The sequence below is a fragment of the Amblyomma mixtum genome, chromosome 3 (assembly GCF_055824585.1).
Source record: "Amblyomma mixtum isolate Tamu chromosome 3, ASM5582458v1, whole genome shotgun sequence".
NCBI lineage: Eukaryota > Metazoa > Arthropoda > Arachnida > Ixodida > Ixodidae > Amblyomma > Amblyomma mixtum.
In genome coordinates this window covers 142,176,144-142,195,909 of record NC_143014.1, presented here as the reverse complement: position 1 = coordinate 142,195,909, position 19,766 = coordinate 142,176,144, and the positions used below count along the sequence as shown (strand labels likewise).

At 45.8% G+C, this 19,766-nt stretch overlaps 1 protein-coding gene across 3 annotated transcripts in view; it reads left to right on the top strand.

The window, feature by feature from the left end:
* Positions 1 to 19,766, top strand: part of LOC149352195 (high-affinity choline transporter 1-like) — a 62,068-nt gene that overhangs the window by 28,444 nt on the left and 13,858 nt on the right. For 2 of the 3 annotated variants that reach the window (XM_089581341.1, XM_089581342.1), the window contains exons 2-7: positions 2,876 to 3,122; positions 7,615 to 7,722; positions 15,000 to 15,155; positions 15,667 to 15,815; positions 17,530 to 17,679; positions 17,890 to 18,019. In XM_089581341.1, coding sequence (XP_089437467.1) covers positions 2,945 to 3,122; positions 7,615 to 7,722; positions 15,000 to 15,155; positions 15,667 to 15,815; positions 17,530 to 17,679; positions 17,890 to 18,019 — 871 coding nt within the window. In that variant the 5' untranslated portion in view covers positions 2,876 to 2,944. The remainder of the gene's footprint in view (positions 1 to 2,875; positions 3,123 to 7,614; positions 7,723 to 14,999; positions 15,156 to 15,666; positions 15,816 to 17,529; positions 17,680 to 17,889; positions 18,020 to 19,766) is intronic. The other variant, XM_089581343.1, reaches the window with a different exon arrangement.

Sequence of the window (19,766 nt, the reverse complement as noted above, 5' to 3'; positions counted from 1 at the left end):
GGCATGTACATCTCGGGCTTGCTCCGACGCTGACTTGATAGTGGATTTCGAGTTTCGACGCAAAGCTCGAAACAGAACGCTGTCTGTTCAAGGAAAGAACTACCAACAAGTTAAGCCGCAGCGTTAGACTGGGTCGGTACCAAATATCTTCGCTGTGAGCGTTAGTTGCATGCCTTTTAGCGGAGCTATTTTAGGGATAGGGTTACGACAAACCGAAAGTTACATATTCTCGTCAATGTTTTGAAATGAGCACTGCTTCCGCAACGTGCACACCGGGAGACACTAGGATTCAACAAGCACCTGCACGAAACACGCTTACGTGCATTCACACTATAGTTCATTTGCTGCGCCATACTGCATATACCGCGCGAATGAAGAACGAAAATGAAGCACGACAGCTTCTGACCGAATCGAGGAGGCACTTTCTTTTCTTTGTTGTTCTCTTTGCAGTGTTTTTCCCGGTCGCTGTACCGCTTTATTCTGTTTGTAAGTGCAGCATCTCAAAATTCAACCTTTACAAGCTATAGTTCGCTAAAAAAATTGGTGACAGTCCTGCAACGGTTAAAACAGAAAAGTATTTGCCGATACTCCGAGAATAGCCAATTTTTTTCTGGTGATAAAGAAGATGAGATACTACAAGGAGGAACACCGGAAGGCATAGTGAACCAGGAACAGACGCAGTGCACAAAGTGCGACGCATTTCACCACTGTAAGCCGTCTCAGAGCACTGCGTTAAAGAAGCCCCGGTCCGACAGAATGGTGCGTAAGTCCGTTTCGAGCCTCATCGCATTATTGATGAGCTCAGGAGCGTGTACGGAAAGCGAAACGCGGCCAGCCTTTGGGATGCAGTAGCTCTTCCTTGCTAACGACGTAGTCCGAGTCGTCCGAATGGTGCATTACATCACTTAAGCCCTCGTCAGAAGATGCCGTTATCAAACTTTCACATACCTTAAAGAAGGGTTGCGCAAAATGAACGATCACATGAAAGAAGGCTGGACTTACGCTTGTGCCGTCTTCTTTCCTCGTCTTTCATCCGATAGTCCTTTTTGCGCAACACATTTTTACGCTACAATGAACCTACTTGCGCAACAACTCATCTTGCTTTCACATACCTGTGACGCCTCTAGCACGAAAAGAGGTAATATAAATCGAACAAGGGCACTTCTACACTTTCTTCGCAGAAATGTCGAGCTCGCTGATCCTCAGCTTTTACGCGGTGTCTCTGAAGTGGTACTTAATGCGCGCACTTTCAGGAAGGGGCCAGCTCCCTCAGCTTTTTAGAGCGCAGCTCTTAAGCGCCCGTCCCTGCATTACGCTTCGTCGTGGACGTTGTCGGCATAAGCGGTTGTCCAAGTAGCACAGCGAAGCGCTACCTGAAAGTTGGCTGCCACGGGAAGATTCCAGAGGTTGGCTGGCAGCGTAACGCGCCATCCGCCAGCCATGAAGAGCTGCGCTCAAACTTCGCGTTACTGACTATCGTAATCGCCTGTCATTTCTTTTCTTTTTTCCACATTTACGTTCGTAGAAATTAATGTTGCTCACCTGAAGAAAATAATACGCGAATACTACACTACTTTCGGGGTGTTAGCAAAATTAGAAGCATCAGAGCAGTTCACTCAAGGAAATAGTGACTTTCGAACAACCAATCAGCCCTAGCGAGATTTCGCTCCATGGTCTGAATTTGTAGAACGCGATCGCATATGCATTTTTTTAGTGTGAAAGCACTATTTCACGGGATAAAACCGAACCAAGAATCCTGTGGCGTCCCTCACAGTAAGGGCGTAGGAATAAAATAAATATTGCCGCGACTGGGTTTCGAACCCGCGTCGGCGCGAACAGACCAGCTTCGCTGCCCACTACACGAGAGCCCTCTGCTGTCGCCGCAGCCGGTCACGGCTTTTGTTAAACTGGAAAACACTCTCACGCTGTGCATTGCACATCGTTGCTTTCATCACTTCGTCAACTTTCATCTGCGGCGCGAACAAATCAGATACGCTTAACCTCGATCAGAGCTTAACCTGACTCTAATATCGTCACCAGACGTGCCGACGAGCCAGCAAAGCAAAACCATGAGCCAACCAGGCTTTCGCACGTCTGCTCGATTTAGCTACGTCAAAATCGTACAACTTTTTTTCTTTAGTCCACCTCCCCGTACTTCCAGGCTGTGGGAATATCAGCATGTCGCGTTTTCTCCTTGCGGTGAGGCGCGCTGTGGAGAAGGAAGGGAGCGAACGCTTTCCTGCTTCTCCAAGAGCAAGACGCTTTGCCCCGGGCAAAGAGTCCTGTTGTTTATTGCGTACTTCGCAAACCCGTGTTGTTGCCGTAAAGATGGTCGCCCGTGGTGTGCGCTACCGGAAGGTCGGAGTTCGCGTCCTAGGCCTCAGGGGAGGTTAACGGCCTGGTAAGAACACCCACAATTTTTGTGCCTAAAGGCAGAAGTTCAGACGGCATTAGAAATAAATCAGAGAGCTGTTGGAAGACTACTAGGCGTGGGAGGATAACTGCCTAATAAGAACCCCCACAAAGTGAGAAGCTTAGATAATTCAAGGTTACAAAATGCATATGCGAGGACAAAAAAATTTGAGCATCCCTTTAGCGAATATACGTCATATCTACTGACCTGTTGCGGCTGACGCAGTCAATTTCATTGCAAGACAGTCGTAATGTTCTGATGACCTCTTCATAAAGTTCTAGGTTTCCAACTCGTCCATGCAGTCATAATTTATTTTTATGTTGGCTAAACGTCGTGATGACGCAGCTAACCATGGACATGCGTAAAAGAAGGGGAACGCCGCAATGCGGTCGTGTTTACAGATATTTGTAAACCACATTCCTTCACGTCACGGCCTGTTTTTTTTTTTTCTTCTACTCGCAGCTCGAGCTCCGCCGACTGCTGAGACAGCGACGATCGACGCGCGGAGGTCCGCCGACCAAGCGAAGCGCCATGGCTATCAACATTGCGGGCGTGGTGTCCGTGGTGATCTTCTACATCATCATCCTGGCGGTGGGCATTTGGGCCGGCCGCAAGAGCAAGAAGACCGGCAACGACCCCGGCGACGCTGACGAAGTCATGCTCGCCGGAAGAAACATAGGCGTCTTCGTCGGGATATTCACCATGACAGGTGCGTTGGGTGCACGCACTATGTGTCAGGCAGCGACTACGCATGGCGGCCGCAGTGTGGCACTCGGTTGCAATAGCCCGTGCGTGATCATTGCCCCCTACAGTGCTGTGTCAAACGGCTCAAGCCTCTAATATGGACAGCCTTCGTCAAAAGTAAGGAGCCCGAGGGGTTCGCTTCAAAGCGATGTAGTAAGGCTCTTGCAACATCTGCGCAAGCCGTAACTTTCGTATGGGCGTTAATGAGAGCTTTTCGCATCTTCAAAAGATTTAGGAACACTGGAGATGCATGACGAGGCACATCGCACGAGCCAGAAGTAAACCCTTTTTGACAAAGGCTGCACATGCCGGCTGTGCGGGGAAAGGGGAATTTGTCCCGATCTCAGTGTGAGAAATAAATTGAAAAACAGAAAAACACTGAGAGAGGGAGGCGCGCGATCAAATGCTGCAAGCCACAACACTTACTGCTACGAGGATGAGCATTTTTCCTTGTAAGAAGCCCGCGAATATTATCCTCCTCTCCTGTTTGCAAAGATTAATTGATTTTAGAAACATGGCTTCTTGCATTTGCCTCTCGAGGGTGTGGAAACGTTTTTTTTTTTTTTTTTTTCACCTGGCCTGCACTGTTCTGCGACCCGGCGAGGTGGCCCAGTCGGTACGGGGATCAGTTGGTTCAGTTGCTGGGCACCAGTTCACAGTTTCGAAATCAACCGCGGAGGTAGCATTTCAACTGAGGCGAAATGCGAAAACGGCCGCGTACTGTGCGCTGTCAGTGCATGTTAAGGAACCCCAGGTGGCTTAATTTAATCTGTAGCCCTCCACTACGGCGTACCTTATAGGTCAGGGTATTGCTTTGTCGCGTAAATACTCATTTACCGACGGGAAGACTGCTAAACTGTTACTAAGACTAGTGCTGTTGGAAACAAGCGTTTAGATACTTCAAAACAAAAGGCGATAAAGCAGGTGTGAAGATGGGCGCTCGTTGTACAGATAGACGTACCAAGTCCTGCAAATTAAACATTTTAAATATGCTTCTGTCCCGAGCTTCGGCTCAGCTTAGGCGGGTGGAAATAGAACTCCTTTCGTGCAGAGGATCATTCTCTGGAGTCACAAGAGGTAGCGCTTTTATTTCTGGCTTCGTCTTGCGTGTATATTCATGCTGCATGGACTGCGACGTCGCGTCGGCCTTTTCTGCATGAATGGCGCTGAAGGAAGCAGGAAGCACATGAGCAAGGGTCACAGCACCAGCCTTCTTCTTTTTTTTCCCTTTCATCTCTATTCGTCGTTCACTCTGCAAACGTGCCCTTAGTCAGATGCACGAAGAACTTTATGAATGTACCCAGAACCTTTGCGGCTTATCACAATGACGCGTGTTGAAATTCGAAGAAATACGTTATTTTTTTCTCCTCTTTGCTCTTCATTTCATTCAATAGTAATGATCAGCCCTTTTAAAAATGCAAACGAAATAGTAATAGTTGTTTTCGCACCGACTTCCCTACGCCAATCTTATGTCTCTGAGGGAGCGACATCCCATTTAGCACGATAAAGACCTAGGGGTTCATATCAGACGACTATACTAAGCACGAAACTGAATTAAGATGTGAGACTGAATTCACATACTCAGTACCGAAAACGTCCTCACGCCGCGCAAAGACAAAAAGTCTACCGGGGTATGGGAGGGGGGCTTGTATTCATTTGTAATTGCCGATTATTTCTCTCTTCTAAAACAATTTCTCGTTCATGCTAGCCATTCTATCCGCCTTCCGCGCATTACGATATCTTTCCTGGCTGACATCAGTCAAAAAGTTCACGAGGTATAGGAACTTCCTATGGCGCGCCGCTCACAACAAATGTTTCAGAAAGCAGACGCTCCCAGGCGTCATTTGTTCTAGGAAGATGAAGTTACGCTCATAATTTACTATGTCGTCCCTACTCTTCGCTTTTAGTGTAGTTGTGCCTCACAGGCACTCCTCGCCTGATCACTTTCCGACTGTGTGAAGTCACTGCTTTGTGGTGAGCAGGCTGAGGAATAAAAAGAGGCGCTCGTTATGACACACATGACGGAAGCCAAAAGTCATCGAAACCAAGGAGCATAGGGGATGTCATTTTTTTAATTTGTTGTTTTTCATCAATGGGGGAATAATAAAAGTAGAAAAAAAAGGAGCCACATGTCGCCGGTGGGATCCAAACCCACGACCTCCGAATTTCGCATCCGGTGCTCCAGCAGTTTTTCATCAAGCACCGGATGCGAAATTCGGAGGTCGTGGGTTTGGATCCTACCGGCGGCACGTGGCTGTTTTTCTTCTACTTTTATTAATCCCCCATTGATGAAAAACTACAAATTAAAAAAACAACGACATCCCCTATGCTCCTTGGTTTCGGTGACTGTTGACTTCCGTCGTGTGCTTTGTGGTGACGCATTATAAACGCGTTCATTTTGTTGAGAGAGCAGCACAATAAATAAACTGAAAATATATCAATACTGTGTCTGTCGACACATTAGGCAACCGTAAGTAACATGTCTCGATACGGGTGCGTTCCTCGAGTCGACGCTTGTGGGCCAGAGAAGTTGCAACCATAGAGTTTCAGAATACTGCGCATACAGGGAAAGCAGGGGCCACTGCTCTTCATCCGCCATGAAGAGGCGCAGGAATACCGGGAATATGAAGTTTCTTACTTGGCTTGGCTATTGTTAGGTGTGAAACGTGGATTCAGCCATAACCTCCCGCGGCAAAGCCCGAAGAAAAGCTGTGAACGTTTCCATACCAGTATACCACTTGCGTCAAGTTTATTCGAGAAGTGAAAAACGCCCTAATAAAAAGATTTCATCTGCGCGCAGAGGAGAGCATCGCGGCGCAGCTGCCGATTCAGAGCTAGAATGTACGTTTTTGTCCCAAAAGTAGCCAAGCCAAATAAGAAGCTTCGTCTTCCCGTCATTCCGGAGATGGATGAAGTGTTCTTGGGGAAGCTCGCATAGACGATGGCGCCCTTTCGCTATGTAGGTAATATTGAGAAGCACTGTGCTTGCAACATCTTGTTCGTCTTTCTGTTAATAAAAAAGACGTAATTTTATCCTATTTACGCCAATGTAAATGCTTTTCCTGACTGTCGTCAACATCGGGCTGTACCGTATACTCTCAAGCTTGTGGCACCCCTGCAAGTGACCGACCGTGATCCATTCTGGCTGATCCCAAGTACGGATACAGCTTCACGATTTCAGGCTAGCGTGCTAAGTAGAAATGAAGCCGCTAAGTTTACACATCCCATTTACTAACAGAGTGCACTTATTCGTATCCATCTTTTATGTCACTGCCAAGGTAGGCAACGCCTCAAATCACAGCGCTCCAGTTCAAACTACTGCGACTGCAACGCTTGCAATCAGGAGACATTTTATTTTATTTTATTTTATTTTATTTTATTTTATTTCATTTTATGAGTATTTAGCTTCCCTGCAGTGAACCTGTTGAGTGCCCGCTTTCATGTAGCTACGCGAAGACCACGCTGGCGATCCTTAGTAGCTCGTGACTCTTCTCGAAAGGCCCACCTCTTCGGGGGGGGGGGGGGGGGGGGGGGGGTTGTTTTGTTTTTTTCTGAGAAACGTGCATTTATCCTTTTATCGTATGTTAATTCACTCGACTGGCAACAGTAAACCATTATCGCATACTTGTATTCGTGCTTAATGCGCGCAGTTTTTAATTCCGTTTAGCATAATACTTATGGCAGCATCTAGCGCCACACAGGACAACCCAAAAAATTAAGAGAGAAGAGTTCGGCAAATATTGCTTCCGACTCAGGAGGCGTCGTCTTGTAAATCCTGTCATAACGAAGGAGAGTTCAAGTCGCGCACGTACTTTAAACCAAACGAGATTGGTAAATTATATGCCTCGCTCGATTGCATTTTAATTTCGCGTTTAGTGATGTAACCCAGAACTAGTGAAAATGGTGTGGAGCACTGAAGTCCTATAGTCGCCTGAACTGTTTTGCGGATCGCGTTTTATTTGCGCTGCTTTGGCCGCGGATATTTATATTCACAATTCCGCAAAGTACGTCTTTATTTTGTCATTGAATTTCTCAAGTTAAGGAAACTTTACTTCACGCTCAGCGCTTGGACTTTATCATTTTTTTTATTTATTTCTTGACATAGATCACTACCTTTCTCTTTTCTTCTCCTTTTTTGTGGCCCTTCTTTATTCGTATTTAATAACCTTTATTTTGCTGCGCATAAAAAATAAAAAACTAGTGGTGAGAGAATTGGCAGGCTTAGGCTCACATGGTCAATAATACTGATAAGGCCCTCTTCAAGAGCAGAAAAACACAGCTTTCTTTGGAAGGAAGCGCACGGCGTATGAGCACGCAGAAGAGTTGCCACCTGAAGAATGCGATGCATTTACGGGTCTCGTATTTATGTTCGCGGGTTTCGGGTTTCTGACGTGACACTCGCTGGCTGCGTTGCTCGTGGTCATTGACTAAAACTTTCCTCTTTTCCATTATTTCAGCCACTTGGGTGGGAGGGGGCTACATAAACGGCACCGCCGAAGCTGTCTACAGCAACGGCATCATCTGGTGTCAAGCTCCGGTTGGCTACGCAATGAGCTTAGTAGTGGGTGAGTACACCGCTTGTGAAGCTCTTTTACCTTCGATACCACCGAAACAGTGAATGCGTATTTTTAGAACTTTCTTCAAAGGACCGTCGTGTTCGCTGTTCATATACAAAGAAAATGCAAAACTCATTGTTACTGTCGTTCATGCATCAAGTGTTTGCGAACGTAACCAGTTAATAAAACGAGCAAACGTATCAAGCGCTCGTCATTCCTCTTTGTGAGAATGGCTTGCATGTTATATTTCACAAAGGGGTGGAATGGATCTGTTTTGTCCTTTCAGAAGCGCGGGTCTTACTCGCTGTTCCGTTTCCGGGACACACTTTTCGCACTTAAGATCTTTTAAGATGCAAGCCACATCGACAGAAAAGACGTGTAATTGCCGTGGTGGTGCTCGGCTGCTGACCCGAAAGACGCAGGTTCGATCCTGGCCGCGGCGGCCGCATTTCGGTGGAGGCGAAATGCTATAGAGGCCCGTGTACTGTGCGATGTCAGTGCACGTTAAAGAACCCCGGGTGGTCAAAATTTCCGGAGACCTCTACTACGGCGTCCCTCATAGCCTAAGTCACTTTGGGGCATTAAATTCCGTAAACCATAACCAGAAAAGACGTGTGTTCCTTAATATCGAGACCCCGGCACTGATGGCGCGGTTCATATGGGTGCAGAAAATACTTGATAGAAGGTATTTTCACGGATAAAACAAAACGCGATCGCGTTGACATCAGCAAAGAAAGAAAGCAACCAATAGACGTATATATAGTTTTGTGAGCGCCGCGCGCCTGAAAGCAGCTTATCCTAAGTTAAGCGCATCGACAACTGGGCAATATCCTTTGGCCGTTAATTCTTTTGTTACTGGTAAATGAGAAGAGCGCATTATGCTATCGCATACTGCATACTGCGACAGAGGCAAATAATGCCAAGTAAAAAAAAAAACCCTCTGATAAAAAAGAGAAACCGCAGGAATGAAGGGCCCAGCCCCGCCGCCTGCGCAGCGCTGAGTCGCCAAGGGATAGCCCTCACAGCTTAGAATTAATTGGACGTTCGCGAGGGGAGCTTATGAAATCCTTGCTGTAATTAAGAAAGTAAACGCCATAAAACGGAACGCGGCATTTGCTACGCTGCAACGCTACCAGGAATGCGCACTGGAGAAAATGCCGCTTCATCCAAAAGCAAAAGGAAAAAAAAAAGTGAATAAAAGAGCATTCGTATATGCAGTCGTCGTCGTCGGCAGTAATCCCATTAAGCTCAAACGCGAGGAGCATTTACGATCAGCGCTGGCTACTCGCACTCGCGCAACGCGCAAGCCCTGTCTGCACCGCGTACAGGCGCAGCTGTGTACCCCGCTCTGCGCTGGCTGAAGTAATGGCGTTCCGCCTGCGCGAGCAATGTAAGCGTTTATTTTATTATTTTTTTATTTACTTATGTGTAATTTACTTTTTATTTAATATATTTTCTTCTTTTCGCCTTTAATTCGTCGTTAAAGTCGGCGATGCGCTATTACGACGTTTTCTACTGGCTCTTCTCTTTTTCTCGCTTTTCAGCGTGTAAAAAAACGGCAAAAATTAGCCTTATTAGCGCTTTCTATTCTCTCGAAGTTCTCCGTCTCCTTAATTACAGTACCTCGGCCGGACGAACTAACACTTAGCGCGATGGTACAGATAGACCTCCAGTTTTTCTTGTTTGTTTGTTTGTTTGTTTCTTTCTTTCTTTCTTTCTTTCTTTCTTTCTTTCTTTCTTTCTTTCTTTCTTTCTTTCTTTCTTTCTTTCTTTCTTTCTTTCTTTCTTTCTTTCTTTCTTTCTTCCTTCCTTTCTTCCTTCCTTTCTTTCTTTCTTTCTTCCTTTCTTTCTTTCTTTCTTTCTTTCTTGTTTGCTTTCTTTCTTTTCTTCTCTATAGTTTTCTTTCTTTCTTTCCTTCTTTCTTTCTTTCTTTCTTCCTTTCTTTCTCTCTCTCTCTTTCTTTCTTTCTTTCTTTCCTTCTTTCTTCCTTTCATTCTTTCTTTCTTTCTTTCTGTCCTTCCTTCCTCCCTTCCTTTCTTTCTTTCTTTCTTTCTTTCTTTCTTTCTTTCTTTCTTTCTTTCTTTCTTTCTTTCTTTCTTTCTTTCTTTCTTTCCTTCCTTCCTTCTTTTTTGTTCTTTCTTTGTTTCCTTCGTCCTTTCTTTCTTTGTCCACCGCCAACAATTTCAGACATGACCTTTAGTTTTCGCGAATGCCACCATGTTGTATCTATTGCTTCATGTTGGTAACTACTGTGCTGCATGAGCCGCGAAGGTGCGTCTAAACGAATGCAAATTCGGTAGCTGGAGCTCAGTGCACATTTCCGAAAGATTGCTTACACCAGAAACCTCCTTATGCTCATGTACAAAGCGTGCATTAAAGGCATTAAAAAACAGATTAGACGAGTTTAAACGCCCTCATTCTATAGTAATGCAATACGACTGCCATAGTATTTCCAGTTGATATTGTCAGTCCAGTTGGACTTAATGATTCTAAAGCTCCGCTGCTGGATGTGGTAAAGATTGCCTAATTAAGTGGTTTCAGTTACAAATAGCGAGCGCTATAAACTCTCCATGCCTGAAAGCAATATTGCTTTGTGCAACCAAGAATATGGTTTTAATATTGCCAAACTTGTGCGCCAAATAATTTGTGTGCTGAGTGGGAGTGTTTCTATGATATCTTCCTCTACAAATATTAATACAGGTTCCTGTGCACTAATGAATGGTCGCCGTAGCCCAAGTTAAGCCTCTTTTTTCTTAGCTTGTAGTGGCACAGTATGAATGAATGAAAAATGTAAGATATTTGCTCATGAAGTGACCGCGACGCAAAACGCGACAGGTTTGTCACGCGGACATAAACAATTGATTTATGACCATTGTTAAACTAGCACATTTCGGATTTCGTATCCGCAAGAATATTGGGACCAAAACAATACATTAGTGACGTACTCACAAAAAACGCTACTTTTGAACCGTTCACTGCTACAGTTTGTTTCACAGCGTGTTGTCGTTCAAGTGGAATTTAACTTCGTCATTAGCAAACTCAGCTGTTCACACATAAGAATGGTTCGAGACAGGCCCACCCCTGTCACTTCGGTAATCGTGAGAGGCAGGCGTCCGACAGCAAGAGCACCGGCAAGTAATGGACCGCTTTCATGCACGGATATTTTTGAGAATTCAGCCACCCATTGACATGATGCCAGCTGTAGGTTACATTTCGATGGCAACAAATTGTGAAATATGGTATAGGGAAGTCACGTGCCCTGGCATCTTTCACCGCTTAGGTCTATCGGAAATATTACCCGGTGAAATTATGAAAACCGCAAACCGGAGCCAAGCTTTGCTAGTTAAAGGACGGCCTTACTGCTATGCAGGAAAATTAGATGAAGCACAGCCTTTGCGCAAATATATAACGTGCTATGAATGCTCGCATTAATTTCTGAGACTGCTGCGTCCAGTTCGCTGACGTAATGTCCTGGGTGTCCGATGCAGGCATCCGACTAAAGAAAACATTTCCGACTACGACAGCAATTTTCTTCCGCTTTCTACCCTCCATTCTGTTCACGCATTGCACGATTATGTCGCCCTGCATTCACGCCCGCTACTGCTGAGCTCGACTAAAAAAATGGTAAAAAAGATTACCAAGGGTATTTAAGGAACTTACGTGTGAGTAATGCGAATGCATTCCGATTTTATTTTAATTGTTTTCTAACTGTAGCCTATTCCTTTGTGGTTGGTGCAGTTTTAAGTACTAATATTGACTATTACTGGTTAACATTTCGTATTTTCCCGCCTTTGATCACGCCACACCGTTTCTACCAATCGCGAGTTCTGTAACGGCGCCGCTTTTTGGGTGACGCTGGGTTTTCGTCTCGATGAGCCGCCTAATACTTTCGCATTAATATAACGGCGAAAATATTTCCCTTTAACTTCTAAAGTCAATGCGCTCTCGACAGTTCGATTTAGAAGGCGTATCAACCGTCTCTCCACGGGTACTTCGCGTCTGCCTGTATGCACAGCAGCTTTAGCTGTGATGCATCGGGCCAAAATGAAACGCGAACTTGCATATGCCGTTTTTTTTTATGTTATTGGTATGCAGCGAGACATTCACTTGCAGTTGGTTTACGAATATATGTGGCTTCATTACACACAAACACGAACCACTCCATTTGTATACTATAACTGAAAGTATAAGGGCGGAATTTTTTGATGATCCATAACTACAGCGCAAACGACAGGACAGAGATGAAGAAGGGACACCACACAGCGCTGCAACTAAAGTTTATTGGATGCCAGAAGGTATAAATACCTCCCTGGCGGCCAGAAAGAATGCAGTCGACACTTACATGCGTGACTGACATAATAGTGTGTACCAGTCATATGCCGCCAAGCAAATCACATGCGCGAGAATACAATATAAGCAGTGACAGAATATAATATAATCAGTGAGCAAGCACTTGTCAATATTCGCAATCAAGGTATCTTCTTTCTTTTTCTGACAACGCGACAGATGAAGCACTGATGCATTCTTCCGAGAGCCTACCTATTAAGTGAGCTTCAATGATCTCCCTTGCTAACGAGTCACGGTTCTTTTCTAACACTGCACTTTCCTGATAGTTTGGCGCACAGACGTAGGTGTCATCGTCATCTTCATTGCCTTTGCAGTGCCTGCAATGTTTCGCCACGTGGCCAGAGATAGCGACACGGGAGACATTATACTCATGCTCTCTGAGTCTTTCGTTTAAACATCGACCGGTTTGGCCGATGTATCGCTTACCACAAGACAGTGGCAGCGAATATATCACCCCTTCCTGGCAAGGCACGAACTGTTTTGCGTGCTTTATCGGGCACTTGCGCGATTCTTTAATCTCTGAATTGACATTCTTAATCAGGCTGGACAGTCGTTTGGGCGCCGAGAAGACGACATCAACGCCTGCATGTTTTCCGATTCTTTTCAGATTGTGCGACACTTTGTGAAGATATGGCAGCACAACAATCTTCCTTTTCCTCGTCTCATCAACATGTTGATGACTACCTTGTGTTTTTAGATTGTGACAACCTCGGTTTCGAGCAGCAATTCCCTGACGTCCTTTCGGTGTTCTCAGAATGCCTCACACCATTGGTTTTAACACACGAAGTACCATTGAATGATTTTATTAGGTTTTTAGATCTTTCGCTTCATTTCAGTCCATCTCATGTTTGTTGGGCTTATGAGCCCCGTGCTGTTAAGCCCATCTTGCCGTTTTCATCAGCTCACTCCAAGCTGGTGAAGAGAGCAATTGTACATACGGTTTTTAGCAACACAGTCAACAAATCCTGTGAACACAGGTTGAAGCATAGCTTCAGCAACCAAGTAGACCGCCTGGCAAAGGCAGGCTACCCGTCTGAATTATTAGTTTCCGTGACAGGAAAACTACTGGAAAAGTTAAAATCAAAAGGAAATAGTAAATGTACGAAAGAGACGAGGAAAAGGAAGATTGTTGTGCTGCCATATCTTCACAAAGTGTCGCACAATCTGAAAAGAATCGGAAAACATGCAGGCGTTGATGTCGTCTTCTCGGCGCCCAAACGACTGTCCAGCCTGATTAAGAATGTCAATTCAGAGATTAAAGAATCGCGCAAGTGCCCGATAAAGCACGCAAAACAGTTCGTGCCTTGCCAGGAAGGGGTGATATATTCGCTGCCACTGTCTTGTGGTAAGCGATACATCGGCCAAACCGGTCGATGTTTAAACGAAAGACTCAGAGAGCATGAGTATAATGTCTCCCGTGTCGCTATCTCTGGCCACGTGGCGAAACATTGCAGGCACTGCAAAGGCAATGAAGATGACGATGACACCTACGTCTGTGCGCCAAACTATCAGGAAAGTGCAGTGTTAGAAAAGAACCGTGACTCGTTAGCAAGGGAGATCATTGAAGCTCACTTAATAGGTAGGCTCTCGGAAGAATGCATCAGTGCTTCATCTGTCGCGTTGTCAGAAAAAGAAAGAAGATACCTTGATTGCGAATATTGACAAGTGCTTGCTCACTGATTATATTATATTCTGTCACTGCTTATATTGTATTCTCGCGCATGTGATTTGCTTGGCGGCATATGACTGGTACACACTATTATGTCAGTCACGCATGTAAGTGTCGACTGCATTCTTTCTGGCCGCCAGGGAGGTATTTATACCTTCTGGCATCCAATAAACTTTAGTTGTGAGTCTTCTTCATTTCTGTCCTGTCGTTTGCGCTGTAGTTATGGATCATCAAAAACACCAACTCGCCCAACAAATGCTTTTGTCGGAATTTTTTGTTTTCGTGGGCGCTGTTCGCGTTTCATTCCGGCCTGATAGTAAAAATGTATCCCCAGGACCGTGCGATGTACTGCTCCCAATTGCCCTAAAAGCACTAACTATACGCTCCCAGACATCCATGCCTCAGCTGCGCAGCCGTGTACACGGTAAGCCCAGGGGTTGTTCCTATAGTGCGCTTCATAAAATGAACCGAAAGAGGAGGACTTGCACTTCTACGAAGTGCGCTGCAGCATGACAGCATTTTCCTGTTCGAGCGGAGAGCGAAAGCAAAGATTGTATCCGCGGCGATTTTGCGACAATATGCAGGGTGTTTGGCCTAAGACTTTGCGCAATTTTGAAAAATAGGCTTTTTGACTTAGAAGAGCGCTTTTTTCGCCATAGCATTGTCAGAGGTGTAATACATCAGAATAGAGCTAAGACGTGATAACTAGCACGCTGGTTAACAATTATTGAAAACTTTTTAAGTATTACTGTAAACCTCCTTAATTATTGATGTGTAGCCCACCGTAAGTAATGTACATATCAGCTTTTAGAATTTCAAAAATGCGATTACCCTCGGCGCTGTGGCCCAACAAATTATGGCTACATCGAGCCAAAATACATGCGCTTTCGAGAAGCATGCTGACAAAACAATCTCTCCAGTGCGCGTAACTCGTCGAAGTAGCCAAAATTTGTTGGGCCGCAGCGCCGGCAGTAACCACATTTCCAAAATTCTAAAAACTGATATGGGTACTACTTACGATGGGCTATAATTAAAGAGCCTAACGATAATAGTTAAAATATTAACTATTCAATATTAGGTAACCAACCTGCTGGTTAGCACGTCTTAGCTGTATCCGATGTACTACACCGCTGATGATGCTACACCGAAAAAAGCGCTCTTCTGACTCGGCCTATTTTTCAACATTGTGAAAAGTCTAAGGTGAAACAACGTGTATACGACCAGTGACCGTTGGTTAGTAAGCACCGTTTTTCTCATCATTTTATTTTAGGCGGTTACTTCTTCGCCAACAAAATGCGAGCCGAAGGTTACGTGACCATGTTGGACCCGTTCCAAGAGCTATTCGGTGGTCGGATGGGCGGCCTGCTGTTCATCCCAGCCCTGTGCGGAGAAGTGTTCTGGTCGGCGGCAATCCTCGCTGCGCTTGGTAAGCAGACCGTGCTTCTCTTCTCCATTACGCCTTCTCGAAGGAACTGGTAATTACTGCTCTTAGGCCACCGAATTCCTAGTATCCGGTCAGTGGCTGTAACAAGGCATTTACTCCGAGGACTCAAAGCAGGAGAATGATGAATGACCGCGACACGACTGTACGTTCAGAGAGCGCCACATGATCTAAATCGATTCGGCATGTGTCACTGCATGATGGTGGAATCGACTTGTTAAACTGTCTGCCGCATTAATGTATAAAAGTACTCTGCGTTTTAAAGCCGTTGAAGTTATCAAGCGGACATGCCTGCAAGGTAGGGTGATGTGCGGCTTGTCATCAATATAATTTTAAACGCGTGTAATAATTAACCAGTCAAGAACAACCACATGACAGTGGATGTTCCATAGCTCTCTTCGGCTTGTCACGTGAAATATCTTTCACGTCGTCCTCTTCTTTGTTTTTCCAATATTCTTCGTGCTTAAAGAGGACGCACTCTCTCTGTCGGTCACAGGCGCCACAGTGGGTGTGATCATCGACATCGACACCAACACGTCGATCATCGCGTCGGCGTGCATAGCGCTCTTCTACACGTTCTTTGGAGGCCTCTACTCGGTGGCCTACACGGATGTCATCCAGCTCTTCTGCATATTCATTGGACTGGTGAGATTATTAATTACGAGCCGCGTGCAGCACTGGTCAGGAGTGTTCCCTTTTCCATTTGGTTAAAAATGAGCTGACGCGTTTCTGTCTTGGTAAATTAGGCCTTTCTTGATAGCTTCACCGGGAATATCAGTAACGAGTCTTATGAAGTTATTTAGGCTGAAAAGGAGGCAACGCAAGAAGAAGACATGTGAAGAATATAACATGCAGTCACACAGAATACGGCTTGCAGCGGTGTAAGCTTGGAGCTTCTTTCACAAAGCAGCAGGAGCTCTGTGGTGCTTCACTTTGATGTATGTAGCTACCAGCCGAAAGGGTAGAGTTTTCTACACTGTGTACCGTGGCGCATGCAGCTTCTGTAAAGCGCGAACTACACTGAAGTCATTCAAAACTTATTCGAGGTCATGCTAAGCGAAACTTTACATTGTAATTTCTTGTACTTATTTCATGCGAAAGGCACATTAAGATGATTTTTGGAGGACATGTTTTGGCGCGTGCCTTTATGTTTAAATTGCCGTGAGTTTTGATGCGCGCATCAAATTCTTTAATAACCTTTCCGAAGCATTCCCAGAAATGCGAGAAAAGGACTTCGACTGTGCCTGTAGCAAGCGCATTTGTAAACTGCGACTGATAAATGCAAGGCGTGAACGTCACACACGCGCTTGCTGTACGACGCACGGGTACTGCTCAGGCAATGATGGCGCACCCCAGTGACACTTACAATACAGCCTGTCGTGCTGCACGTGGAGAAATAAAGACGTATGCGCTTCGTCCAGAATTCCACTATCCAATAGATTCAGCACAGCGGAGGCGAACTAACGTAGACGTATACCGGATTACCGGACACCTGGTGCGCGCACGTACAGTAGCAGCTCTGTGGCCAGGTGGGGCGCGCACCTGCAACTCGCGTGCACATCAGGCATCCAGTAATCCGGTATACGTCTACGTTAGTTCGCCTCCGCTGTGCTGAATCTATGTATCGTGTGGTGCGAACACATGCGATATTTCGTCCGTGCTCTGATAGAGCGGTTCTCTGTACTCTCTTTGGATCCCATCGGTGCCCATAAATTTTCTTTTCAAATCACTGGTCAAAACTGCATACGCAGGCGCTGAAGGACTGTCGAATTTTTTTTTTTTTTTAGCATTTCTTGGGTTCTTGTAAAATGCATGCCGCGTCGAAGAAAAAATATTGGGCCAGGCGTAAGAAGCTTTGTAAGCGTCGATCTGTTCATGATAGGCTGGCGCCTCAAAAAACGACTCTTCGGCTACCGTGATAGACCTTTCATAGGTGCGCGTCCAATCGCAGGTTGGTCCTAATGCGATAATAGTTTTCTCAATCAGGCCCCTTAATCCTAGTTGCTATTTCCCTCCGGCAGGCACCGCAGGTGTTCTCGGTGTTCAGTTCAGCGAATTACATTAGTTGAAAATTGAGTGAGATCACGAAGGCCTTCCTCTTCCGGAAGGATATTTTCAACTGGGCCTTATCCATTCTGTACAACTCTTCTCGTGGCAGCTTAATATGAGTACTTAACCAAGGTGTCCGTGCCTGTAGCGTGAGCGTTGCAGTTTTTGCTTTCAGCGTTCACGCCTATAGCTGTATGACCGCGAACGCTGCAGATAAGATGGACATTGCTAGGTCTACCATGGTCAACGTGGGCAGTGTTTATCCTTGATCTAGCACAATAGAAATAGCCAACTTGTTTATCTTCCACAGTGGCTGTGCATCCCGTTCTGCATGATCAACGAGTCAGTGGGTACGCTTTCGTACCCGACGAACGACTGGGTTGGCTCTCTGGAGCCGAGATACGTGGGACAGTACATCGACTTCGGATTGCTGCTCATCCTGGGTGGCATCCCATGGCAGGTAACGTCACCATTTGTTCTTCTAGTTGCGCATGGCTCTTTTTGTGAGGGCACTGGGATTGTCGTTAATCAGCGGTATCCAATGTGCAGGCAGTAAAAATGTTTCAGAAGATAACAGTTTGCATACATTTTCCACGGCCTTTTTTTTTTTTTGCAAATGTTTAAAGTATTGGGTGGGAATGACCTTCAACAAGAATTGTCTCCTTCGCAGGTCTACTTTCAGCGGGTCCTTTCGTGCAAAACTGCCTTCAAGGCGCAGCTGCTTTCATATGTGGCTGCCTTCGGGTGCATTATCATGGCTATCCCTGCCATGATCATGGGTGCTGTCGCCAAAGCTACAAGTACGTCCCAAATTTACATATCTTCCACTATAGAAAGGGTAGCCCTGTGAGCGATGGAGTTAAGCTGCTATATGATTGCAACAGCTTGAACATGCAGCGTCGTTCATACAGTGATGAACAAAAGAGCAGCTGTAATTCGGGTTTTATGTTCTGAAGGGCAATACTGAACCTTAAAAGCTTACAAAATACAGCTTCACGCATAGTACATTTGCCGCCAAAAACTTGAAGCTCAATATCCCTAAACAGTTTCTAGTGCTTTGCACGGAACTTTTAATGCCTTTTTTTATAGCAAAGCGTTATCAAACAGGCAGTACATATTTCCGGAGCTCTTGAAGCAGCCAGTAATGTCGTTCGTGACACAAGTACCGCGTCACATCGAAAAGCGAAAGAGAAGTCGTGAAAAACGGCCATGCTGATTCCAAGCGAAGCAGACATGAGCAAAAAGGTTGAGGGTGCCAGCCAATGGCGTGCGAGATACTACACGTCATGGCACTTCACGCAGTGCCCGGCTAGGGTCGACAGCTTTACCAGATGCCTTCTCTGTTTCTTAGCCGCATAAATAAAAGCTTTACATGCCGGATGGGAAGTCAAAAAGAACTATAGAGCTTGCTCTACCACGCAAAACAATACGTAAAATTCACTATTAGACGTTTTTAGCATACCGGTCACGTACTAGCTAAGATGTATACCTGTTTACCGGACCCCTCCTGCGCACGCGCAGTGGCTCCCTCTGACCCCAACAATGTCACTGCGCGTTCGAAGGAGGGGGTCCGGTAAACCGGTACACGTCTCCGCTAGTACTCTTCCGGTATGCTAAAAACGTCCACTGTCCCTTGAACGTTAAATTTAGATAGCGCTTCAAGTACTACTTAGGAAAACTCCGAGCGAGCGAGCGAGCGAGCGAGTGAGTGAGTGAGTGAGTGAGTGAGTGAGTGAGTGAGAGAGTGAGAGAGTGAGTGAGAGAGAGAGTGAGTGAGAGAGTGAGTGAGTGAGTGAGTGAGAGAGTGAGAGAGTGAGTGAGTGAGTGAGTGAGTGAGTGAGTGAGTGAGTGAGTGAGTGAGTGAGTGAGGGAGGGAGGGAGGGAGGGAGGGAGGTCGGACTTCCCTTTCTTCGTTTCTTGATAAGTTTCAATGTTATTGACGGCAAAAAGAGTAAACACAAGTGCACTAATTGCAAGTGAACAGGCCTACACACGCAAGCGGAACTTTGGAGCTATGTATTCAGAACACCGCAACAGACAAGAGCGTCATAGCCTCACGCGTCGTCATGGTGCCGTCTCGCACGCGGAATGTAAACAAAGAAGGACAAAATGTGGAAGTAGTAGCGGCAGATTTCATCGGCGTGCTAAGGTGACAAGGAAGAGGTGTTACAAAGGAACAGCAAGGAGTGTGGAGAATTCTACCAATACTACACACGCGAAGTTCGCGGCTTGAATTGCGTCGCAGACGTGCGAACACAGCGTCCGCGTAGAAGACATTCGCTGAGGGCAGTGACGAGCGCAAACAGAGAAAGCAGAGAGGTTCTTAGCGATCTTAGCTTGAGGTGCGGGCAGAGGGACGGAGGGACAAGTTTGAACGCAATATAGCACCCATAGTACTCGCGACTGAGAGGTGTGATAGCATGGCGACGCTGAGCGAGAGCAGTGGCTCTTTGAGGGTCCCAAGACTCTCATGAAGACCAAGTAGTTAGCGACAGAAGTTTAAGTCTGTTAGAATCCAACGTTATAGAGATTCCCACCGCATAAAGG